The sequence below is a fragment of the Salpingoeca rosetta genome (assembly GCF_000188695.1).
Source record: "Salpingoeca rosetta unplaced genomic scaffold supercont1.7, whole genome shotgun sequence".
Lineage (NCBI taxonomy): Eukaryota > Choanoflagellata > Craspedida > Salpingoecidae > Salpingoeca > Salpingoeca rosetta.
This window is the reverse complement of record NW_004754927.1, coordinates 1,257,324-1,281,763: the sequence shown is the minus strand read 5'-3', so window position 1 is coordinate 1,281,763 and position 24,440 is coordinate 1,257,324. Positions and strand designations below refer to the sequence as shown.

General features: G+C 56.4%; 4 protein-coding genes across 4 annotated transcripts in view; 2 read left to right on the top strand and 2 right to left on the bottom strand.

Annotated features, from left to right (window-relative positions):
• PTSG_03314 (lysozyme) overlaps positions 1–571 on the top strand; it is a gene marked incomplete at its 3' end in the record, with an annotated part of 1,800 nt that extends 1,229 nt beyond the window's left edge. Inside the window, exons 4-5 of the mRNA XM_004995835.1 lie at positions 131–200; positions 450–571. Coding sequence (XP_004995892.1) covers positions 131–200; positions 450–571 — 192 coding nt within the window. The remainder of the gene's footprint in view (positions 1–130; positions 201–449) is intronic.
• A 180-nt stretch (positions 572–751) lies between these two features.
• PTSG_03313 (uncharacterized protein) lies at positions 752–7,269 on the bottom strand. Its single transcript, XM_004995834.1, has 17 exons — positions 6,547–7,269; positions 6,074–6,315; positions 5,798–5,889; positions 5,540–5,616; positions 5,231–5,292; positions 4,886–4,968; positions 4,664–4,725; positions 4,371–4,477; positions 3,938–4,100; positions 3,706–3,798; positions 3,392–3,478; positions 3,134–3,209; positions 2,769–2,856; positions 2,414–2,520; positions 2,095–2,216; positions 1,395–1,860; positions 752–1,215 (listed from the first exon to the last, which is right to left on the bottom strand). Exons 1-17 carry the CDS (start codon positions 7,108–7,110, stop codon positions 1,106–1,108), a joined length of 2,601 nt encoding a protein of 866 aa, XP_004995891.1. The 5' UTR covers positions 7,111–7,269; the 3' UTR covers positions 752–1,105.
• PTSG_03312 (uncharacterized protein) lies at positions 7,239–19,053 on the top strand. Its single transcript, XM_004995833.1, has 36 exons — positions 7,239–7,671; positions 7,965–8,029; positions 8,173–8,426; positions 8,599–8,692; positions 8,965–9,025; positions 9,143–9,216; positions 9,438–9,504; positions 9,777–10,043; positions 10,289–10,433; positions 10,620–10,820; positions 11,078–11,139; positions 11,300–11,357; positions 11,537–11,685; positions 11,916–11,995; positions 12,205–12,357; positions 12,614–12,679; positions 12,791–12,833; positions 13,028–13,208; positions 13,411–13,518; positions 13,716–13,774; positions 13,991–14,059; positions 14,237–14,311; positions 14,440–14,508; positions 14,755–14,820; positions 14,990–15,061; positions 15,210–15,272; positions 15,419–15,481; positions 15,666–15,749; positions 16,017–16,085; positions 16,226–16,382; positions 16,582–16,622; positions 16,787–16,914; positions 17,062–17,121; positions 17,248–17,340; positions 17,576–17,627; positions 17,916–19,053. Exons 3-36 carry the CDS (start codon positions 8,423–8,425, stop codon positions 17,925–17,927), a joined length of 3,045 nt encoding a protein of 1,014 aa, XP_004995890.1. The 5' UTR covers positions 7,239–7,671; positions 7,965–8,029; positions 8,173–8,422; the 3' UTR covers positions 17,928–19,053.
• A 60-nt stretch (positions 19,054–19,113) lies between these two features.
• Positions 19,114–24,173, bottom strand: PTSG_03311 (uncharacterized protein). Its single transcript, XM_004995832.1, has 5 exons — positions 22,732–24,173; positions 21,826–22,693; positions 20,412–21,500; positions 20,223–20,265; positions 19,114–20,009 (listed from the first exon to the last, which is right to left on the bottom strand). Exons 1-5 carry the CDS (start codon positions 24,150–24,152, stop codon positions 19,231–19,233), a joined length of 4,200 nt encoding a protein of 1,399 aa, XP_004995889.1. The 5' UTR covers positions 24,153–24,173; the 3' UTR covers positions 19,114–19,230.
• Positions 24,174–24,440: the final 267 nt, after the last annotated feature.

The following is a 24,440-nucleotide window of genomic DNA, read 5'->3' as shown; positions in this document are numbered from 1 at the left end:
TCACACACACACACACACACACACACACACACACACACACACACACACACACACACACACGCACACACGCACACGCGCGCGCACACACACACACACACACACACACACACACACACACACACACAGTGAGTCCCAGTGGTCGCCAATCATGGGCGACTGGAGCGGCGGTTCCGCGTTCCCGCTGTGGTATGCCCACTACGGTAAGTCCATGGCTTGAGCAACACGGGGCCGCATGGCAGCCACAGCTGTGGCCACTTGATTTCACAACACCTGTGCACTCATTTCTTGCGATCGCGTCGTGCCACTTCTTGCAACGCCCTTTGCTCCAAATGCACACCATCACCATGCTACGCACTTGCACTTGCACTCGCACAAGATACGACCCGCCTTATTCTCACTCACCACTTCCCTACCACCACCCCCCCTCTTTTTGTTTTGCCCACACATAGACGGCTCTGCGTCCTTCTCTGACTTCCGCGCGTTTGGCGGCTGGAGCAAGCCCTCCATCAAGCAGTTTGCCGGCACCACCAGCCTCTGCGGCGCCGGTGTGGACAAGAACTGGTACCCGTGAGCACGCCAATGTCCACGTCACATGACATGACCAGCGCACGTTCGCGCGCCCCGTTGGCTGACACCTGCAGCAGCCAAACTACCTTTCTCGCCTTGGTTTTCCTCTCGCCGTCTTGTTTCCTTTTGCTCCCCCTCCACTTCTCCACTGCCACTTATCTCCTTCCTTGTGTTACTGTCCATGCTTGTTCACAACCGCGCACCGCGCCGGGTGTTTTGCTTGTCCACCATGTATCATCATCCCTCAATGAAATGCCACGACAAGTGTGTGTGTGTATGGCAATGGGATGGATGTGATCACACAGGTGGCATGCACATGCCCGCCCTTGCGGATGTCTAATGTTGGCATAATCATAAGCTGCAGCGTGTTGAAGACACAGAGCTGCAAGCCATCGTATGAAACAAGCGCGGGAGTGGTGGGCCATTAAGCAGCACGATGCGCGAAACACACACACACACACACATGAATACACACATGTGAACACACACACACATATATGAACACGCAGGCACTTAGTTGTCCTTTGGTCGCTTAGCCTCATCTCCTCCCCATCCTGTTGAGACGCTGCATGAGCGTGAGACGCTTGCCCTTCTTCTTCTTCACCGTCGTCTTGCCCGCACTCACAGCTGCTGCCCTTGCCTTGCCTCCTGCACACCCACGTACACCACACGTTCACAATCACACATATGTGAATGAGAGTTGACACATAATAAGCACCACGTGAACAGGTGTGGCAAAAGGTTGTTTGCCTGCATGTCGTACGAACCAGCAGTACAAATACGCAAGCGACATCACCAACACATGCGCACAAACCAGCAAAGCATACCGGGTTGCTTCGACGTTTTCTTCTCCGGTGTCTTCGCTGCTGTTGTGCCCGGCCCAGCAACATGTTTGGCCATCTTCGCTCGTGGCTGTCCATCACCGTCGCCATCATCGCCATCATCGTCATCACGGCTGGGCCGTCGTGGTGCTTTCATCTTCAGCTTCACCTTCGGCGCTGTCGTGGCTGTTGCACTGGCACCCGATGCATCATCACCACCATCACCATCCTCGTTCATCTTCATCTTCATCTTCATCTTGAGCTTGAGCGGACGGTCACCCATCGTCGTTGTTGTCGTCGTGTTCGCATTGCCACCATTCGCACCAACACGTGTTCCCGTACCGCTATCAACCACAGCCGATGACGATGCTGATGGGGGTGATGGTGGTGGCTTCACAGGCTTCATCTTCAGCTTGAGCGTGACGGGCGCTGGTCGTGCTGCCCCGCCCTCCAGCGCCTGCAGCCGCGTCAGCTGCGGTGGGTGGGTGGTTCGTTCGTGATGAGAAGCAGGAAGGGATGGACAGGTTGTCGGTGAGCTGTCATGCCACAATCGCACCAGCGCATATCTCAACGCATTGCAAGCAAGCGAGCGCGCTCATATTTGCACACACGCACACAACCGAATTCGTACATCCTGCACACCCATCACACACACACACATGCACATACACACATAAACACACACACAAACAAACAGATTGCGCACCACGTGTGTGGCGTCGATGGATGGCGGCGGCTTCTGTGCGTTGTGTTTGCTCTTGAGCCAGCGCTTGAGCGCGGAGACGAGTGTGTGAATGCCCGGCTGGAGGGCAGACAGTTCCTGCGGCGCTGTCAAGATGGAATCGTGGGTAATGGCGTTTGTTAGTTGGATGGAAGGTTGGTTGGTCGCAAGGATGAGGGGGTGAAGTTCGGGAAGTTGTAAGCGTGTGTACGTGCTCGTGCTCGCCAAGGGGAACAGCCGCATGCACGAAGGAACAAAGATGCGTGGATTTCGAAGATCAGACGCCCAGCACGCATCAACTTACACCAAGGGGTTTGCGCGATGTGGTTTGCCATGCACCAGCTTGTCCACTCAAAGTGCGGGTACCGAAACAGCCCGTCAACAGCCAGCTGTCGCTCAATCCCATACACCCTGCCCAGCGATGGGTGTCAAATGTAGATATGCATGCACGTGGTTCGACGTTTAAGTTGGAATGTATGATGCAGGCTTGAACACCCACAATCACACCTGCACACATAGAACGCACAGAGAAACATACAAACCCACATACAGGACACACAGAGAAACATGCACACGTATTCAGAGCAGACACAGCAACATACACACAAAACACACACACATAAACACTCATACACACATACACACGTGCGTGCGAGTACCTGAGCTGCATGTCAAGGGCGAGGAAGTGGAGGAAGTTTCCACCAAAGACGAGCGAGTCCTGCGGGGTGTGCACAGCGTGGATCCACCCTGAAGAAACATCATCACAGAGGCAGCAGCAGCGGCAGCGGCAGTGGGGTCAGAGCGCACAATGCGGAAGAGCACAAGGGCCGGGAAATACCGATACACATATGCAGAGGGGCAGAGAGAGAAGAGGAGGAACAAGAAGGAGAGGGACAGTCGGTGATGGTGGCGGTGGCATGCAAACAAACACATTCACATATACACAAAAGCACACACACATGCAAAACAAAGAATGTTGGCACACACACACACACAGCCAAAATGACTGTTGACTTGCACGCACCAGATGGAATGAGGAGTGTCTCTCCCTCGTTCACGATGCACTTGTAGCACGCGTCAACGTTGTCAGCAAGGAATTTCTGCACCACACAAATACACACGCATGCGAAGAGGATCGAAAGTTGGGCACGATGAGGTGGACGCAGTTTTGTTTCATGAACACAAAACACTTGCACGCACACGCATACACAAGCAAGAGAGAGAGTGTGTGTGCGTATGTGTGTGTGTGTGTGCACAGAACAAGGACAGTGTGGAATCGCACCTTGCTCTGGTGCGGATCGCTGGTCCACTGCACGTATTTCGCCAAGTTCTCTTCGGTCGGTTCAATGAAGTAAAACACCTTCTGGCCCTGTGGACGCAAGAGGCGTCGAATGAATTGGAACACATGAGGCACGTCAAACAGAGAGAGAGAGAGCGAGCGAGAGAGAGAGAGCGAGCGAGAGAGAGAGAGAGCAATTACAAATGAGTATAAACGAGTGTTCACCACACACACACGCAAATGCACACACACACACACACACACACAAATGCACACGCTCACCACCCACCCCCCTCCACAGGAGCAATGGTGCGCACCTTGTACACGTGGTACCAGACGGAAGTGCCGCCAAAGTCGATGTGGAAGTCTGTCCAGGCGCCACTCGGGCCCATCAGGCAGTAGTACTGCACCTGTAATACACACACACGCACACACACGCACACACACACGCACGCGAGCACGCGCAAAGGAGTGAGAGGAAGAACGTGTGCATGTCCTCTTCTGTGACGACTTGTGGTGTGTGCGTGTGTGTGTCACGTGTGACTGCACCTGTGGCTTGCCGACGGCGCCTGTAGGATCGTCAATCCAGCAGGTGTCAATACAGTCGAGGTCGCGGGCGGGCCGTGGTGCGAGCACGTGCTCCCGCAGCGTGGTGGACGAAAACTCTAGGCTGATCACATTCAGTGTCCGCTTTCGCTCGTGCGCTGGCGTCCTGTCATGACAAAGGGGAGGGGGGCAGCACGCACGTGGGTGGCGGCAACAAACAAAGTTGCGTTGATGGAAGGTGAGGTCATGTGATGTGACAACCCACGCAACAATACAACGACATGCACAGTGTATGCACTGTTTGCTCATCACGCACGCACACGCACATTTAAACAGACAAACACACATGGATACAGACACACGCACACACGCACATGAGACCAACGGGTTGGCTGCAATCATCAGAGATGGCGGTGGTGCTGTGTGTGAAGCAGACCTGAGGTACTCGACCCAGTCGCCGAGTTGGACGGTGCCGGGGAGAGTGCGCTGCGTCGCCACGTCAATCACCGCAATCGGGTACGCTGCCCCGACAGCATCGCGCACCTGATGTGGTCGACATGGTGGTGGTGGTGGTGGTGGTGGTGGTGGTGAGGAAGGAAGGGGCGATTTGGCGTGAAGTGTGGTGGTGTTGTGCGTGCGGCGTGGGTGCGTGCACCAAGTTAATACACGAGCGGGAAGCAATTGCTTGCAGAATGTGTGTGCAGGTGCAGATGCGTGTGTGAGCTGTACCTTTTCCCATGACATGTCTGGGCTTATTCTGAGACCAAGGGACTTGGAAGTCTTCACTTTGACTGATATTACAACACGGAATGTGGACGTGTGCGAACACGTGTGTGATGTGTGAGAGGTGGGGCAGCATGGCAGCACGGTGAGGACGTAACGCAATGCTTAAACCAAACACACACACACATACGCACACACATACGCACAAAAAAAAAAAAAGGAACGTACTTGGACGCTTGAAGCCTGTGTTCCAGAAGTGCTCAGTTGGCACTGCGGACCCATCTTCCACCACCTCCATCACCTCGTCGGCGCTGTCATGGATACACATACGCACAAACACAACCCCGCGTCATCAAGCAGGACTTTGGGTGAGGACTGGGGGGCAATTGGCAGGCAGACAATGTGTGTGTGTGTGTGTGAATGGGTGTGTGTGTGTGCGTGTGTGTGTGTGTGTGTGTGTGTGTGTGTGTGTGTGTGTGTGTGTGTGTGTGTGTGTGTGTGTGTGTGTGTGTGTGTGTGTGAAATGTCTTTGTGTGAAAGCTGTGCAGTTGTGGTACATGGAAGGCGGCGCACCTCTTGAACCGCTTGTCGCGTTTCTTGAGTCGCGCAACGTAGTCCACCCGATCAAACACATCCTGAGCACAACAGAGAGGAGGGAGAGGGTGAGACAATGTGTTGTGAGTGTGTGTATGCGTTGTGTGTGTATGTGTGTGTGAGGTGCGAAAGTTTGTACATGTGTGTGTAAATGTGTGTGTGTGTGCGAATGTGTGTGTGTGTGTGTGCGTGTGCGTATGTGCCTGAGCGGTGTTGTGGACACGTGATGGCAGCAGTACACCGACAACCAGGCAATTGGACTGATGCGCAGGCAACACGAGACAGTACCAGCGGGTCTGATGTGATGTTGTAGTTGACGTAGTGGCGCTGGCGCAGGAGCTTGCCGCAGTCCGCAGGGCGGTGCACTGGTGGGGCGCCATCGTGGTAGCGACAACAGGAGTTTGGGGGGGGGCATGTACGGATGGATGTCAAGAACAAGCGCCATTGTCACAATTACAGACAGATACACACAGGCACACGCATACATATACATGCATACACATCCACAAACGAATGCAAGCAAACGCGCAGGCACAAAGCACGTACGCCAGGTTGTCTCGCGTCCTGTTGCGGCTTGACACTTGGGGCAGATGTACGCGTCAATGTAGTTGGCATTGGCGGCTTCAACACCGACGCACCTGCCAGCATTCCCGTTGAGATGGAGCGTGAGCGAAGGCGGACACACACGCGCGCGCACACATGCACGCATGCACACAGGCAAGGAGGGCGCTCGAAACCCCCTCCCCACAAACACACACACACACACACACACACACACACACACACACACACACACACACACACACACACACACACACACACCTGCCGTGGAACCATTCGCGGCATGCGTCGCACTCGATCATGAACGACACGCCGTCGTACGGCTGTCTGCAGGTGCAATACAGCTCCGCAGCGGCCGGGGCCGAAGCAGCCGACATGGCCTGTGCAGCGGGCGTCGCTTGCGCTGGGACTGGTGCTGGTGCTGGTGCTTTTGTTGCTTCTGGTGTCGTTGTTGCTGCTGCTATTGCTGCTGGTGCTGGTGCTGGTGTGCTGGTGTCGTCGGTCTACAGAACACGGCAATGACGTGAGAGTAGTGGTGGTGGTGGAGGAGAGCAGCCACTCTAACATGGAAACCGAGGCACAGACAGAAAGAGAGAAGGGGAGGGGGAAGGCATACACATGCAGACACACACACACAAACACATGCGCACACAGAAAGACACACACATACACACAAACACGCACACACACACAGACACATGCGCGCACAGACACAGACACACACACACACGTACTTCGTTGGATGGCGCTTTTTGAAGACGGAGCTTGAGACGGAGTTTGGGCGGTGCAGCCGCTTCAGACTCGTCAGACCGGTCACCTTGTGGCGGTGGCTGCTGCTGCTGCTCAATGGGGCTTTGATCGCGCCCTTGGTCTGCATGGGTGTCCGGAATCCTATCCACCGCCGCCACCACCTTACCGTCGTCGTCGGCGGGGCTGTCTGTTTGCTTCGCTTGTGAAGGAGAGGCAACCTTTTCCTTGGTCTCGCTGCTCTCACCAGTGTTGCTCGAGCTGCTGCTCTCTTCATCTTCGTGGTCGCCAGCGTCCGCTGCCTCATCCTCCTCTGCCTCGTTGGACCAGTCTTCCTGCTTCCACGCGTCCCACAGCGCAGTCACCCCGTTCTCTTCCTGCCCTTGCTCCTGCTCCTGTCCTTGCTCCTGCTGTGTCAGCGGGTTGCTCCATCCAGATGCTGCTTCTGTCTTGGCACTGCCCTGCTGTTGCTCTGTGCTTCGTGGTGCGTCACCTGCGTCACGGGTGTTGCAGCTGCTTTGCGTCTGCGACAAAGCCCCTTGTTCTTCCATCTCCGCGACTGTGACTGGTGCCACAACACCACCTAACCCTAACGCTGCTGTTTGTCTGTCTGTCCGTCCGTCCGAGGCGTGTGTGTGAGGCGCGCGCGCGTGTGTGTGTGTGTGCGCCGTGTGCGCCGTGTGCGACGTGTGCGACGTGTGCGACGTGTGCGCCGTGGTATGTGGCGTGCGTGAAGATGACTGCGCTTCTGCTCAGACACACACGTCTTCCTCTCTTCGGCTTCTTCCTCTTCTTCTCTTTGTTTGCTTGCGTGTGTGTGTTTTCGTTGCTGGAATTTGCCCGTGTCTGCTTCTGCTGCGTGTTCGTTGCCCACACAACACAACACAACACGCACAGCCTGCCACCTCCCACCTGCACAGGCACGCACATGGACGCCCGCCCTGGTGACGCACACCCTGCACTCGCCGACGGACAACTTTCATCATCCACAGTCACGCTTGCTCGCTCGTAGGAAGGCACAGCATTGTACCCCTGCCTGTTTCCCTCTCCCGCCCAACCAACCAAGCAAGCAAGCAAGCACCACCCCAACAACAACAACATCGGAAGCGAAAGTAGGTAGTGTTGGGGCACACAACGAGCCTCGTTGATTGCACGAGGTGGTAGGGGGTTGTTTGGGCGTCGCACACCTACTTGTTGCGCGCACAACCACGCGCGAGCATACAAGCTGGCGTGCGCGGCGTTGCGTGCCCCATTTCTGCCGCTCGTGTTCCCTTGTTGCTGCTCGATCACATCTCACAAGCTCGTGTGCTTGTGCTATCGCGTGGTTCTGCCTGTCTGTTCGTGGGCGGGTGTCTCTGCGTGTGTCTGCATGCGCCAACTCTCAATCTGCTCTTCTCGCAACCAGCTCGGCGAACGTTCCTGTGATCCTCCTTTCGTCAGATCGTGCGTCCCCCCCCCACACACACACAGGTAGTTGCCCACCCACTCAACTGGCCTTTCCTGCTGCACCTCCTGCCAAGACACGCTTGGCCAAAGTGTCCGGTTGTGCGTGTGCGTGTAATCGTGTGTGTTTGTGCTTGCACATGACCTCACCGTGCTGCTGCCATTTCCAGCTTGCAGAAGAAGCAGAGCCGCGCCGTATACGGGGGCCGTGGTTGCTGCTTCACCATAATCAACGCCAGGGGCCCCATCTGTGTGCACTCACCCAGGTGCACGCCGTAGGAAGCCCAATATAGGTCGGCGTTCCCGAGTGTCCCCTTCCCTCCTGCATCGCTCATTTCCATTGGCACCACCCTCCTTCCCCGTGCACCGTGCAAGCGACTCCCAGCTTTGGCTGCTGCACACACGCACGCTGCGCCGACAATGTGTAAGTGCGGGTGCCAACGACAACACCTTTATGTGTACATCCTTCTCGCCTTTGCCTCCAACTCAGCACAGACAACCATCAAGCACGCGCACGCACGAATGACGCACACGTCTCACCACCCACCATGCACCACCTACACAACCGATGGTGCGATGGCATCTGACCTCCTCAGCCTCTGGCGCCCGAAAGTCGTCGGGGGCGGGACCAAAGACGAAATCACACACGTCAGCGCCAACATCCGCATGGGCAGGCCTCAGCCCAGACCAGTACGTTGCGCGTCTTTGTGTGTGTGTGTGTGTGTGTGTGTGTGTGTGTGTGTGTGTGTGTGTGTGTGTGTGTGTGTGTGTGTGTGTGTGTGCGCGTGTGTGTGTGTGTGTGCGTGTATGTGTGCGTGTGTGTGTGTGTGTGTGCGCGTCTTTCTCTTTTTCTCTTGTCTTTGTCTCTCTCTGTCGTCCCTTGTGTCTCCCAGCAATGTAACGTCTTCCACACCGCCAGCACTTATGCCATTGTATCTGCTGCTGTTACGCGATGCAAACAGGGAGCTTGACGATGATCCTGTCTTCACCTTCAGCTTCGAGAAGCGCGTCAAGCCAAAGCGGGTATGTGTGTGTGTGGGGGGGGGGTTGAAGTGCAATGGATGCAGGCATTTCCTGCTGCATGCGCGCGCTTACGCTGACTCTTGTGTGCGTGTATGGGATTGTACGTGTCTGCTGCAGGATACTGGTGATCTCGCTCGGCTGCGGGTGGACACGTCGCTTCAAGGCATCGACCGCGCCCTCTACCTCCTCAGGTCCGCTCATGACGATGATGATGATGATGATGATGATGATGATGATGATGATGATGATGATAATGATGGTCGTGGTGGTGGTGGTGGTGATGGTGGTTGGTTTGGTGGTGGTGGTGGTGGTGGTGGTTGTGAGCAGAGGTGGTGGGACTGTCCTGTTCAAGCTTACGGTGACCAATACATTTGCTTCTTCTCCCCTCCCCTCTCAACGCACGCACACACAGGGACCTGAAGGAGCATGCCCACTCGGAGCCGATTCGTCTCATTGCTGCCATCGAGCTCTTGAAACAGGTGATGACACACGGCGGAAGGGAGAGAGGTGGTGTTGTGACAGCATTTGGTCTGCAGTTTGTGCTGTGTTTGTTTCGGTGTCATGCTTCGCCATCTGCTTACAAACACACACGCACACATGCACACGCACACACGCACACACACACGCACACATGCACACATCCACACTAACACGCACACTCACACATACGCACACGCACAAACACATGATCACACGCACAACACTAATACGCACGCACGCACGCACGCATGCACGTGTTCATGGCGAGTAGGCCGTCGCCGAGGATGCGGCGTGTCTGGTGCGGGCGGTGTCGTGTCTCAAGGGCGCGTTCTCCACGTTCAATGGCCAGGAGAAGGCTGTCATCGTGCCATACCTCGCCGGCATGAAACTGGACGGAAACACCGTCCTCTGTGAAAGTCTGCTGCCATGGTTCATTGACTCTGTCAAGTCCACCACGTTTGTGGATGAGATGCTTGCGTGGCAGACCCTCATCCTCTCCTACGTCCCCGCCCTCTCACAGAAGGCCATCACAGAGCTTGTGCGTACTGCCGTCGTGTGTACGTGTACTTGTGCGTGTGTGTGTATGTGTAATAGTGTGTGTGTGCACATGCTGTGCTTCAAACTCGATTGCATCCTTGCAGTACGCAGGGCCGTTTTCAACCCATCCAACGCCCATTTACCTGCTCACACGCTGACACGCACCAATGGCGCGTACTCGCTCACGCATGCAACCACACCACACACTACCACCACCAAACCAACGCCCCCTCCCCCTGCCTGCAGGTGTGGCCGCTGACGCTTGCCTCTGGGTGGATGACCGAGAAGCTTGACACTCGACTGTTCTCGTGTCGGCTCCTCAAGGGCGTTGCGGACCGGTGCGCCGGCGCTGCGTGCTCTCTGCCCCCAGATTACTTTGATGTCGTCGAAGGTGCGGCTCAAAGAAGAAGGGGCTCAGCTTTGTACGCGCTGGTTGCTTGCTTGTGGCGCGTTTGTCTCACTGCACGTGTGCGTGTGTACATGTGTGCGTGCGCGTGTATGTATTTATTTGTGCGTACGTTCTTTTGTGCATCAAATTCACTCCAGCACCCCCCCCCCTCGCTTCTTCTTGTGGCAGGCCTGCTGAGCGACACCCACCCCTCTGTGCGGGCGGAGGCGGTTGAGGCGGCGGCCCGTGCGCTGTTGCTTCCTGCTGCCAGCGTCACCATCCGTCAGCGTCTGCATCGTCAGATTGTCACGCTCCTCTCCGATGCCGAGAGCGACGTCCGCGCCACCGCCCTACGCGCCCTTGCCTCCATCCTCCCAGACCTCGATGCGGGTGTGTTTGTGTGTTTGTGTGTGTGTGTGTGTGTGTGTGTGTGTGTGTGTGTGTGTGTGTGTGTGTGTGTGTGTGTGTGTGTGTGTGTGTGTGGACTTGTGTGCGTGCGCGCGCGTATGCGTGTGAGTGTGTATGTGCGTGTCTGTGTGCGAGAAGAGAACAATTGTATGCGCGCGTGGGGGGGGGGGGGGTTGGTGTGGCTGCGTGTGCTGGGAATTCTTATGCCTGCGCGCGCATGCACGTGTGTGCTTTGTTAGGTCTTCTTCGCGCTTCCTGCGAGCCGCTGCACCTCGCGTACACAAACGTCATCAACTCCGAGGTGCACACGCGTGTATATGCATATGTCTCTCTCTGTTATTGTTCGCATGTCCCTGCTTGCTTGTTTACATGTTCGTTCGTTCGTTCGTTCGTTCGTTTGTTCGTTCGCTGTTTGAACCGCTCCTGCCCCTCGCTCACTCCTCATTTCATTGTCTGAACAGGATTTGCTGACGGAGGCGTTTTGCAAGAACTTTGGGCCTGTTATCTATTACGGATGGGGTGCGTGTGCGTGTGCATGCTTGCGGCTTGGATTTGCTTGAATGCGTGTGCACGTGTGCGTGTGTGGCTGCCTTCATGTGGGCTTGTTTGAGTATGGTTATGGCACACACCCACACACACCCTGCCCGCAACTCACACCACACCACACGACACGACACACGACATACGCACAAATACAGATGCATTCACGGCGTCGCAGCAGCACGAGCTACTGGAGCAGTTTGCACACATGTGCGCGGATCGAAGCGACGATGTTGTTGCCATGAGCGGCGAGGAGGAGGACATTGACGAAGACAGTCCGCAGCGCTGGGCAGCGTACAACTTCCCAGTGCGTGCCGCTGGTGGCGCGTGTGCTCATGCGTGCAATCGCTTGCGCGTGTTTGTGTGTATGTATGAGTGTGTGCTCATGCGTGTATTCATGCGTGCTATCTCTTGTGTGTCGGATTGAGGCCTCTTTCTTGGTGCAGTGCTGTTTGCATCATTGGCCCTCTCTCCATTCACAGTCACCATCACCATCACACGCACACACACACACACACGCGCGCACAACGACGATAGGGTGTTGCTATTGTTGCGCGAAATGAATTCCTGAACGACCTCAACCACGGAACACCGTTTGCCCAAACCACACTCGGCAGGTCAGTACCACCTGATGCTGGTGGTGGTGATGATCGTGGCGGTGTCCAATGCAGTTGTGGTTTGGCCGGTGTCCTGTGGAGAGAATGGCACAACAGAGGCACATTTCCTCAGCGTAACGACTAAGACCACGCGCTCACGCCTGCATACCGCATCTCCCCCCCCCCCTCTTCGCAATACCCCCCCCCCCCACACACACACACACACAAAGGTCGTTCCTGTCGCTGATGTCTGGTCCTGTGAGCGTGCGGCTGACGGTTGCCAAGAGCTTCCACGAAGTGATGACCGCACTTGGCCCGCGCTTCAACGTGTGTCCGGAGGGATTCAAGGCCGTCAACGAACTCATCACAGACCCGCACCCGCGGTATGCTGCGCGTCACATCTTGCTTCACCGTATCCATTGGCGACTACCCCTGCTACCTCAATGTGTGTGTGTGTGTGTGTGTGTGTGTGTGTGTGTGTGTGTGTGTGTGTGTGTGTGTGTGTGTGTGTGTGTGTGTGATTCAAGTGTGTCACATGCACACGCCTGACTGCATGACTGCACGTGGATGTGTTTAGTTGTGCTTGTGCTTGTGTGTGCCATCTCACCTCATGCTCCCACTGCATATTTGCCACAACAGGGTGATGGCTGCAATCATGACGCACCTTGACGTGTTGTTCCGCAACCTGAAGAAACCAAACGAAAGGTGGGACCACGACTACATACACCCTGTCACTCATCTTCACACATCCGCATGCGTGTCCTGGTTGACTCACGCTTCCCTGTGTTCTTCCCCCCTCCCTCCCTCTCTGCGCAGCAACTGCAAGTCCTACATTTCTCCATCTTACCGAAAGTGCAAGGTGAGCCGTTTGCATGGAATTGAGAATGCGCACGCACAACCACACCACTTACGCGAGCATTAGTTCGCCCACATACCCCCACCCGAATTAGCGCCTGCTTGCGCATCCTCCGACATGCACTGTAACAAATCACCCTCCTCCCTCCTGCTCACCGCTTCATTGACACGTGGACGCGCGCTTGCCGTGGGGTGCAGCATGGATGTGTGCCTGCAGCCGTGCTGAGCAACGTGGTGGCGGCGGTGCCACGACTGCTGGAGGACTGGCGCCATCTCCGCCTGCTCCTGTCCCACACGCAGGCCTCGCACAACGTCTTCAGCCCCGAGGAACTCAACAACATCCTCCTCCCCTGTCTCCAGCACCTCCTCACAGACCAGGGTATACAACCTGCACGTGCTTGTGTGTATGCGTGCGTGCGCGCGCGCGTGTGTGTGTGTGTGTGTGTGTGCGTGCGTGCGTGTGTGTGTGTGTTGAATGGTGTTGGTCTCGGCATCAGCATGGTGCATGCTCCTTTTCTCTTCTCTTCTTCTCACCACCGCCACCATCGCCACCATCGCCACCATCACCACCGTGCGGACAGCTGTCGCCGAGCCCGTGATGCTGGAGGCGTGCGAGAACTTGGTCGCCATGACTGCGGCGATCCCAAACCACAAGATCAGGCTCAAGATCATGGAGTGGCAGACAACAGGTGCGCACTCACACACACACACACACACACATGTTTGGGGTTGTAACAAATGCTACATGTGTGCATGTGTGTGTGTGTTCTGCTGCTTGTGCATGTACTCCTCGCCCTTTGTTTCCACTATGCGCATTGCTCTGCGTTGCCCTGCCTGCCACCCTCACTGCACCCCATCTCACTGCGCACCAACGCGGCGACACCAGAACTGGCTGCAGGGCCGACGTCGCGCCATAGGATCTGCTTCGTGCACGTGTGCTCGAAGGTGCGACCAAACCGCCACGTGAAGGGGCAGCAACAGCATGCAATGCGTTGCTGCACTCTTTCAACTGATGCACACCCACGAATTCACACGCACACACTCACACCCCACACTCACACACACATCCCCCCCACACACTCACACACTCACACACTCACTCACTCTCGCTACTACTTGCTCAATCTCTTTCCCTTCGTGTGCGTATGCCTCCAACAACAGGTGACCAAGTTCTTCTCGCGATATTTCTTCAAAACATTTTACTTTGAGCCGCTCCTTGCATTGACAGAGGTGAGGCACTCGCCCTTGCTGATGGTGTTGCAATACTGTTGCCTGCATGCACGCATACATCAGTCTCGCCTCCACCGCTTGCACACCGCAACTCTTGCCTCAACCACCACCGCAAACGCACAAGCACTCACATGTGCACACTTGTTCCTCACACGGCCTCCTCTGCAATCGTGATAGGATCCCATCTTGGATGTGCGACGGCGCGTGGCGAGCATGCTTCCTGTTATGAAACGCATGATTGTCCTGCCCAAGGTGCGCTCCTCCTGTTGCTCGTGACACAATGATGTGGGCTGTGTGTGTGTGTGTGTGTGTTTACGCGTGTGTGTTCGTTCGTGTGTGTGGGCTGCCCCTCATTCTTGTACATGTGTGCATGTGCGCAGGATCACCATCTGTTACGGCAACTCGAAGCTGCTGCGTCTGCTCTCGGCTCGAACCACGCCAGCGACAAGGTTGGGCGATTGTACATGTTTGAATGTGTGGGTGCGCGCGCGCGTGTATGTATGTGTGTGTGTGTGTGTGTGTGTGTGTGTGTGTGTGTGTGTGTGTGTGGCTGTGACGTTGCACTCGTATGTCTTGCACTCGTATCTCTTGTTCGTTTGCTCGCTGCTTCCTCGCGGACACATGTGCGCCAATTCTACTTTTCGTACATTCACACATGTGCGTTCACGTTTGCGTGATTCTCATTCTTTGTCCAGGCGTGGAAGCAATTTGTCATGGAAACGCACGCCACCCTCGACACCATCAACAACCCCATCACATGGGTGCGTGCTGTGTACCGTGTACATGTATGAACACATGTTAAGCCATCGTTTGCTGTCTCTTTCAACTGCACGGCGGTTCCTGTCGCTCTTGCGTGTGCGCTTGTTGTCCATGTGCACTTTTGCGCTCACAGCGTTGCTCGCTACTTGTGCTGTCGTGCAATCACTGCAGGACCTATCAATGCTCTTTGAGGACTTTCACATCGATTCCTGCCGAGAACAAGAGGAGCAGGGCTTGATCGAGGTGCGCTTGTACACTTTGCTGCTGTTTGCACACACTTGCACACACGCGCGCGCGCGCACACACACATGTGTGCAAGTGGAGTTTGAATCGAGTCGGGTGGGTCTGACACCAACTCTCCGTGTTGTTCTTTGCTGCTGTTTCACAACAGGCATACGAGGGTGATCAACAAGAGGCCCCGAAAGACACGTCGAAAAACCGAAGAAGACGAGAGGTGCGTTTCCACATAGCAAATGTGTTTGGTCATGCAACGCGCATGTTGTGGTCCTGCAACACGCTGCTTGCTCGGCTTGGCGTTGTTCTTCTTGACTTGCCGGACTGATGTGTGTGTGTGTGTGTGTGTGTGTTCTTGTGCATCAGATGCGCTCCTCAACACCGCAAGCGTGGAACGAGCGGAGGTCGAGGCGGTCGTCCACACTCGGGGTGCGATATCCATTCATGCAACTGCAACATTTCCCTGCACTGCTGGTTGCGCTGGTGTCGGCTGATGGCAAATTTGTGTGCGGTGGGCGCACACATGTCTCTCATGCATACGTGGCATTGACACTCGCGTGCTTGTTTCTCATGCATGTATCGCTTGTCTTGTTGCCGTTGCTCGTGTGCGCAGGCTGCCGGCGCGCGACGGGGCTCCAGCGACGTGCACGGACAGTACTCACCGCTGTCACGAAGACGGATGGGCGACCGCGCAAAGGTACGATGCGTTGCGACACATCTCCGCAACCCGTTTGTCTCGCTCGTGCACCAGCGTCGTTTGTTCACCTGCGACCATTCTCTTGCCCCTGTGGTGGCCATTGAATGAACTTCATCGCTCACAGGAACCCCCCCCCCCATCTTACGCATTCCACACATACGCAAACATACACAACGCCGTCGCAACAAACACACATACACACCACACACATACACATACACATACACACCACACCACACCACCACGCCGTATGTTGCCCAACGGCAGGAGGGCCGGCTGTCGCACGGCGGGACGTCATCTCGACTAGCAAACAGGACAGGCAGCGTCAAGGCACGGGTACGGTGATGGACACGATGATATCCATGGTGATTGCGCGGCGCTTGGGTGTTCACTGATGACCCATGCACTCATACGAACCATACGAACAACCAAACAAACAAACACAACAATTCCACCACCACCTCAACCTCTATCAGGTGCCGACTGAGCTTCCGTCTGTGACGTCGCATCGGCGCGGAAGCCAGCGGCTGAGCGGTCTCAAGCACAGCACATCCATGGACAGCACACGTGAAGCGCTCATGTCTCAATCGACGCCGTCTCTTCTTGAATCCCGGCCTGCACACACCCGTCAAAGTGAGCGCATAGGGCTTTTGCTCGTGCGCTTGACATGAAGCTTGCGCATTTAACCTGCAGGCGTCACGCACACACACGCTCACATTTGCACCTGCACAAGCTAACACGCGTGCTTGCGTCTGTATTCATGCACCTGCACCACCACCACTGTCGTTGTTGTTGCTGTTGCTGTTGCTGTTGTTGTTGTTGTTGTTGTCAGATCGACCGACGAGCAGTGAATCGCGGCATTTCCGAACAAAGGTTGCTGGCATGTCACACACTCACACACACACGTATGCACTCACGCACACGCGCACGCACGCGCTCACACGCACACACATGCTCGCCCTTCTCGCCTCTGCTCGCCCTTACGCAACCCCAACCAACTCACAACCTCTCCCTCCACCTTGTGTGCATGCAAGCAGTCGCTTGGATTGCGTGAGGAGCGGTCTGGTGTCCTCGACTCGCTGCACGAGCGCGAAAACCCGCGTCTGCTCATGTCTCCGCACGAGCGATTGGGATCCCAGTCAGTCTCCCCAGACCCGGGCGACAGGTGCGCTGCCATGTCACGTGTGTGTGTGTGTGTGTCGCTGTATCTGTCTCCGTATCTGCACCTGTGCGTCCGTGTCGACTTGCCTGCCGACCTGACTGTGTCACTCACCAACCCGCTCGCACTCACGTCATCTGCCTTCATCTTCAGACCCACGCGTGCATATACACGACAGCGGTCTCGCAAGACAAGCTCCGCTTCTGCGTTCGAGTACGAACTCTGTTCTGTGCGTGTGCGTATGCGTCTCGGTTGGCCGTTCCACACACCACGCCCGCTTTGCACTTCGCCCTCGATTCATCCTTACACTTTACTGGCTGTCTGCGTCTCACACAACAGCTTGGCGGATGTGGGAGGCATGAACGTTGTGAGCCAGATCCTCACCACCCCCATCAAGGACGGATCACGAGAAACAACACGCAGACCACGGAGGTGTGTGTGTCTGTCTGTCTGTCTGTTTGTTTGTTTGTCTATTTGTCTATTTGTCCGTTTGTCCGTGTATGTGTATGTGTGTGGCTGGCTGGCTGGCTGGCTGTGACCACCTTCTCTCCGGCCGAGTTCTCTTGCTCTGGCTTCAAATATGTGCACGTTGCTTTTCGCTTGCACCCTCCTCATTTCCTCCCCTCCAATCCTTGCTCGTTTGGCCTCTCGATGGGTTTCGGAACAGATTGCCGCAAATCTCCACATCCGACGATTCGCGCCTGTCAAGAGGGCCGAGGGTAAGCGAGGCATGCTCCCATGTTGTCGTCATTGTTTGGGTGTTGTTTAGAAGTTGTTGGTTGTTGCTGCTGCTGCCGCTGCTGCTGTTGTTGTTTAGTTGCTGCTGTTGAGCTTGCGCCCTGCCCGAGTGAAGGCACTCTGGCTTGCGACATCATTGGTGTTTGTCCTTTGGTTTCGTGTATTGCTCTGGCTGCGTTTCTCTTTGCTCCGCTTGTCGCTAACTTGTGTCCCCCTGACAAACCAACAAACCACCAACCCGTCACCCTGTTGCCCCCCATCATCCACAGGCATTGAGCTGAGCCTCTTCCGCCCTCTTCAAGTGTTCTGCTGGGTGTCGAAGTTGTACCTCGACAGGCTATCGTTACGTCATCATTTCATCGCATTACGTCCCCCCCCCCTGCTCTTTCTTTGTTCACAGCCATTCATAGCCATGTGGCTTTGCGTTGAATACAGCTTGTCTCGCCCGTTTCCTCCTTTGCATCTTCGCCCCATTTTCATGCGCCTTCCTTCCTCTCTTTGTTCACAGCTTGCTTGTTCATACTATGTTGACTTGCTGTGAACTTGTGGAGGCGCTTTATGCGGCTTGAAGCGTTGTGTTGATTTTAATGGCTTGCATGTCGTTCTCCTATGTGTCTGTGCGTGTTTATGTGTGTGTGTGTGTCTGTGCGTGTTTGTGTGTTTATATGTGTGTGCTTACATGTATGTGCTGTATGTGTGTATATTTCTTCCCGTGTGTGTGTAGTGTGCCGACAGCCACTTCGCTTCAGCCACAAGTTAGAATCCCCCCCCCCGGTGTCAGTGCACTGGAGCTTTGTTTCGTCTTATTGGGTTGGTTGTGATGTGATCAACGTCGTTGTGGTGATGTGAACAACATGATAGTGGTATCGTGTTGTTGATTGCTTGCTGCTGACTCCCCAGTTGTCCTTCCTCCCCCTCCCCAGGCCCTGTTTCTGTGTTTTCCGTTGCTTGTTTGCTGTGCTTGTTTGTTTCGTTCCATTCGCCTTGACATAGCTGACCTGTCCACTCGCTTTTCGCTTGCGCTTTGAGCGTTGCTTTGCCACGTTAACCAGCCGCCAGTCGTGTGACAGCGCTGGCGTGCGCTGTTGACCTTCTCTTACATAGCTTTCTTTCAGTGTATGTATGCATGCATGTGTGCATGAGCATGTGCCAGTGACACGTGCGCTTGCTGCGTGTGAAGCTTATGTTTGTCTGTTTGTGTTTGTATTGTAGACCACGAGTGCTCCCCCTCGACCTTGCGTTGTTGAGCGTGACCCTCTTTGTCCCAGCAACTGTGTCCATGATTCTTCGCCCCTTTCCTTTATTCTGTTGCTTGCGGCTCTGTACTTTCCTCTGTGAGGATGTCTAGTAAACAGGCTGCTGCCAATCATACCAACCACACCAACCACACAGACTGTTGACCACGACCCCTCAGCCAAATATTCACTCCCTCGAATCGCGCTCAACACCCGGCGTTATTCGCAGCCGCCCTGTGACAATCCATGTTCTGCGATCATCGTTAAACTTCAGCACCGTGCCCACTAGCACTTGAGCTTCATCACGTGTTCTCTTCTCACCCAGGTCAACAATATCTCTCCACCCCCTTCACTGGCGCGGTGTCACGCCTTCCACAATGTCGTATTGCGATGCACGCCTGTTGGCATCCCGCCTTGCTTCACGCCGAGCTGCCGAGGTGGGCGTGGTGGTGTGGTCGTAGCTGTTCACTGACCACGTGTGAACAGGCGTTGGGTCGGAGCTTGATTCCGCCATCAGGTTTGCATCCGACGCCAGACGAAGCGACTGTCGCGCTGCCAGCCGCTTTGGTGCGCGCGTTCTGTGGACGGTCCGCCCTGCTGCTGCTGCTGCTGATACTGTTGCAGCTGCCTCGCTTTGTGTTGGTGCTGCTGGTGCCTCGCTTGGTGTTGTTCTCGTCTGTGCGCGCGGTCTCATCGTGGCGGCGCTGAGTGTTGAAGGTGCGCCGTGCAGCACTGAACCAATCATGCCACCATGTGTGACCCCTGCGCTGTGGCATCGCCGCTCCCGCTCTTGCCTTTGCCTTCGCCACAACGCATCCTTCGTGCGCAGTTTCACACTCTGGGTTCGTGTGCTGCCACCACCTCCGCGCTGTTGCTGCTGCTGCTGCTGCTGCTGCTGTTGTTGTTGTTGTTGTTGTTGGCGGTTGCTGAGATGCGCGGGCTCTGGTCGTGCTGGCGGCTCCTCAAAGTCCAGCGCGCGCAAAGTTGCCTGAATTGATTCCGGATCGCCGTCTTCAATGCTCTCATACACGTGCGGCGCTGTCACCTGCTCAACACCACCAGCATCGTCGCCGTGCACCACCCCCACCGTGTCGTAGAACACAGGGTTCCACCTGTGCATGTGCAGGTCTGCCAAAAAGACAATGCAATCACAGTGGGGTGACGGAACAATGTGCTTGTGAAGCAACTGACCAAAGCGATGGGAAGTAGTCTAGAAGTCTAGAGATGATCCTGTGCATGCAAGCAATCATGCACAGCAAGTATGCGCCAAGCTCAACCCATAGCTGGCATTGGTGAAGCGATATGACTTGACACTTCAACACCTCGACGTCTCGAACGCACCTGGTCCTGTAGCGACGATGCCATTGTCTGGCGCTTGGACCTCCTTTTGTGGCGCAACACATGCAGGCAATGACAGCGTCAGCAACCAGCACTCAAACGCACATGCACGGACCAACAAGCATGCAGAACAGCCAGGCAATCGGGCGAGTACACATACCAACGCAATCATTCATTCACATGTGCGCACACCTGCACAGAGTTGGACTGTTTCGATCTTCGTCGACGATGCAACAGAATGATCACGGCAATCAGAAGCCCAATCACCGCCACAAACACTCCAATCAGCACGTGTGTCGATCCAGAGCTGTTGCCACTGCTGCCGCCCCCAGTTCCTGGCCTGTCGTCCGAGCCAGTTTGCACAACCGTAAACAGGTTCCTTTGGGCAGCGGGGACGTCGTCCTTGCTGAGGCGCACGAGGGCCCCGCTCCCGTCAACGCACACCAGCTCAACCACATTGCCAACAAAGTCAATGTCAAGCACATACACCCGCCCGCACGGCCGCGCAACATCGTCAAACGCAGCCCGGATCAGCGTCTCCGTCTCCTCCCGCGTCCCGCCAATCCCATCATCGTACAAGATCATCGTCACCTCAGCGCTGCTCGGATACACCACGCGCCGCACATGCTGCACCACGCTCTCTCCGTCATCCCCGCCAACCTCAACCTCAACATGCGTCCCAGGCACAAACGACGCTCGCCCCTCATCAACAACCCACGCATCCCCCTCAGTCCGGCGTCCAGCATTGCTGTCGCTGTTGCTGTTGCTGTTGCTGAGGCTGAGGCTTGCTGTGAACGTCTCCTCCACACTCACACTGTCCCCGTTGCCGTCATCATCCCCAACAACAACATCAGGCTCGCGTCGACCCGCCACCTCGCTCGCTTGCTCACGCACAACCACCCGCACCGCATGCGCCTCCCCGCCGCCAACCCCATTCCCGCTGTCGTCCGTCGCCTCATACCGCACCACGTGCGTGCCCACCGCGCCCAGCGACACGCTGCTCGGCGTTGCTCCAACCACCTGCGTGCCGTCGTGCGCGTCCTCAACCACCGCATCCGCAAACGCAAGCGTCGTCGCTGACTGTTCAACAACCAACACCCGCTCCGCGCCAGCCGTGATGTTCGGCACACGCAGCACAGGCGCCATCGTGTCCAGCACACGCACTCGGCACGACACGTTGCGCGACACAAGGCCCTCGTCGTCCCGTGCCCACGACCATCGCTGGTGCTCCCCAATCACGCTCGGGTCCACTGCTCCGCTCGCTCCCCACGTGCTCTCAACCTGCACACCCAGTGCGTGCATGCATGCACAGAATATACGTGCGTGGGTGCAAGCATGCAGTGATGGCAACAGAGTAACCACATCAGGTGTGAGCACAAGCGACAAGTACAACCACAAGTATGCAAATTCATCGTGGCAACCAGATTCACACCAAAGTCATCAGATCGCAGCACGCAACACATACACACATACACACAAACACACACGCACATCGAGCCACGCACACGCACACGTGCACACACACACGTGCACACACACACACATACACACACACACACAAACACACACAAGCATCCACAAGCATCCACAAACACGCAAGACGAACCGTGACGTTGGGAGTGCCAAAGTCATGCGCGCTCGCAGAGCACAGCGCCCCAGTGCCAGAAAACGTCCTGGCCGTGTCCACTTGAACAGCAACCTCGCTCGGCCCTGCCCCAACCCACACCTTCGGCGCCCACGTGTCAAACCACGCAAACTCAAGCTCAACCTTGCCATTCACGCCACACGCGCTCCCCACATAGTCAACACGCTGCCGGAACGACGTGGTGGAGCTGAGCGAGTCGCACAGGAACGGCTGCGGCTGCGCCGTAAACGACGTCGTCACACTCACCTCATCCCCAAACGCATCCACAACACGCACGCGCGACGGGTCTGTCGCTTCGTAGCACTCGCTCGTCGCGCCCTGCACCAGCTGCAGCGCCGTCACACGCTCCCCGCGCACAAGCGACACAGCAGGCGCCCCATACACAACACCCACGCTGCGCGTCTTCCGCGTGTCCTCCCCGTCCCGCACAAAGTACTCCAGCACAGGAGACCCAGTCACACACATCCCCTGCCCCAGCGCCTCCCTCAGCGCACCCCACCCAGACACATAGTACGGCACAGGCACATTGCTGTCGTTCACAGCCGCGCCCGCATCAACATACACCACCCCATCCTCAAACACAATGCTGCTGCTCGCCGCACCCAGCAGCTGCACAGACGGTGGTACATCAACGCACTCCCCAACACCGTCCCCAACAAACCCGGGCTTGCACTCGCACGTGTAGCTGCCAATGGTGTCAATGCAGATTGCGTTGGGGTGGCACACGTGTGTGCCACGAGCACACTCGTCGATGTTCACACACACCGTGCCGTTGCCCTCAAACCCTTCGTTGCAGTGCACTCGAAGGAGCCCACGGTGTTGCTGCAAACTGCGTTGATGTCGCAGTTGTCGGTGCCTCTCGCGCACTCGTCGATTTCCTTGCACTCGGTGTCGCGAGTCACTTCGCACGCGTTGTCCACCTCAAACCCAAGGTCACACGTGGAGCACGGCTGGCACATGGTCTGCCCAGGCTCATCCTGGAATGTCGTGCCGGGGACACACGGTGTCCGCTCGCCGTTCTGGCACACAATGCCAGCCGGGCACTCCTGCTCCTTTACGTACAGGTCGATGGTCGAGAACCTGGCTGTGCCTGCGTACGGCGTCGGCGAGGCGCTTGCGGTGTACACGTCAATCCGCACAAACTCGGATGAGCTGGTGCTGAAGTAGCCTGGTTGCGTGGTGTTGCACTCGCTCTGGCCCTCCCGCGCACCAAAGTACTGCGGTCCCTCGCACACAAACGCAAAGGCTGGGCCAGGGTCGTCGCCGCTGCCGGGGCAGTAGAACCCAGGAGGACATGCGTCGCACTCGCGGTCGTTGGTCGCGTCTCCAAGGTCCGTCGCAAACTCTCCTGCAGGGCAGCTCTTCTTCGCCACACACGTACCCATGTCGAGATACAGGTTCTCCTTGCATTTGCATGCACTGCCAATGCACTCTGTGTCAGGGTCAGCACAATAATCACCTCCCAGCGAGCAATGATGTACGCATCCAACACCGCTCTCGTATATCAGCCTTGGGTTCACGGTAGTGTTGCATTTGCATGCGGGGTCACCGATGACGGACTCGCTTGGGTCGCAGTATGCGTTCTCGCCCACGCACGCGCCCTCAGGGCACAGCGGCTGGCAGTCAAACATGTGGCCTGCGGGCGATGCAGCGCCCTCGTCGCACACGCACTGGCCCGATGTCGTGTTGCAGGTGGCGTAGTCACCGCAGCTAGTGGTGGCGTCGCAGGTGTAGGTGTAGGTGTAGGTGAAGACGGCCGGGAACTGTGCGTCGGTTGGTTCGTTGGGCTTGCCGTGTGCGGTGCAGCTGAAGGTGATGTTGGCCTGGTTGAAGGTGCAGTTGAGTGGGGAGAACGTGTCCTCGACGTAAGGGATGAGAGACGTCGTGCTGGGCGGAAACCGCCACGTGCCAAACTGGATGGTGACCGCTTGATCGGCGTCGAGTGTCACAACAGGATCACCCCCCAAGTATTCCCATGCACGTGGCCAGTGGATAGGGTTTTCCCATGGCTCTTCGACCTGCCATGGGGAAGATTCGTCGACTGCTTGGTTGAGTCTGTGGCGGTCAGCGGGCTGCTCGCCGACGAGGAGTGCGACTGTCGGGTTGATCCAATTATCATCCCCTCCATTGGTTGGGTAGGTGGCGGTGTCGTCGAATGTGGCGTGGAATCGCACCAGCGTCAGGACACCCGTCACTGTGGTCTCTGCAGTCACCCTGTGAACTTGTGGAGTGCCAAGGGCGACAATCAATACGCACACCGCAATCTGAAATGCCTGCAGGCACGCCATGGTCCTATTGTCCTTGTCGACGATGCCGTGCTGGATCCTTTGCAGCGGCGTGCGAAAGCGAAACCTCGCGACAACAAAGATCGCAGCTCCGGAACAAGCAACTGGAGAACTGTTGTTGTTTCCTCGCTTGCTTCCAGTCTGCTTGCTGTTACACTGTGCCTGGTGCTGCTTCCTCCTCGTGGCACTGTGGCAAGAAGCACTCAAGGAACTGGGAGGAAGGAGCAGTGAAAGTGATGATGATTGTTGTATGTGCGGACAGCAGCACAACAGCAGCAAACGGACGAATCG

Bases quoted from the DNA above. Each gene is read 5' to 3' on its own strand.
- PTSG_03313 (XM_004995834.1), bottom strand. From the start codon at position 7,110: ATGGAAGAACAAGGGGCTTTGTCGCAGACGCAAAGCAGCTGCAACACC. The intron at 4,726-4,885 runs GTACGTTCCTTT...TTGTAATATCAG, and splicing joins CACAGGCTTCAAGCGTCCAA to TCAAAGTGAAGACTTCCAAG. The intron at 2,521-2,768 runs GTACTCGCACGC...ATCGCTGGGCAG, and splicing joins GCCCTTGACATGCAGCTCAG to GGTGTATGGGATTGAGCGAC.
- PTSG_03312 (XM_004995833.1), top strand. The intron at 9,217-9,437 runs GTCCGCTCATGA...ACGCACACACAG, and splicing joins CGCGCCCTCTACCTCCTCAG to GGACCTGAAGGAGCATGCCC. The intron at 10,044-10,288 runs GTGCGTACTGCC...CCCTGCCTGCAG, and splicing joins AGAAGGCCATCACAGAGCTT to GTGTGGCCGCTGACGCTTGC.
- PTSG_03311 (XM_004995832.1), bottom strand. From the start codon at position 24,152: ATGGCGTGCCTGCAGGCATTTCAGATTGCGGTGTGCGTATTGATTGTC. The intron at 21,501-21,825 runs GTTCGTCTTGCG...CTGGGTGTGCAG, and splicing joins TTGGCACTCCCAACGTCACG to GTTGAGAGCACGTGGGGAGC. The intron at 20,010-20,222 runs GTGCGTTCGAGA...TCTTTTTGGCAG, and splicing joins CATCGTCGCTACAGGACCAG to ACCTGCACATGCACAGGTGG.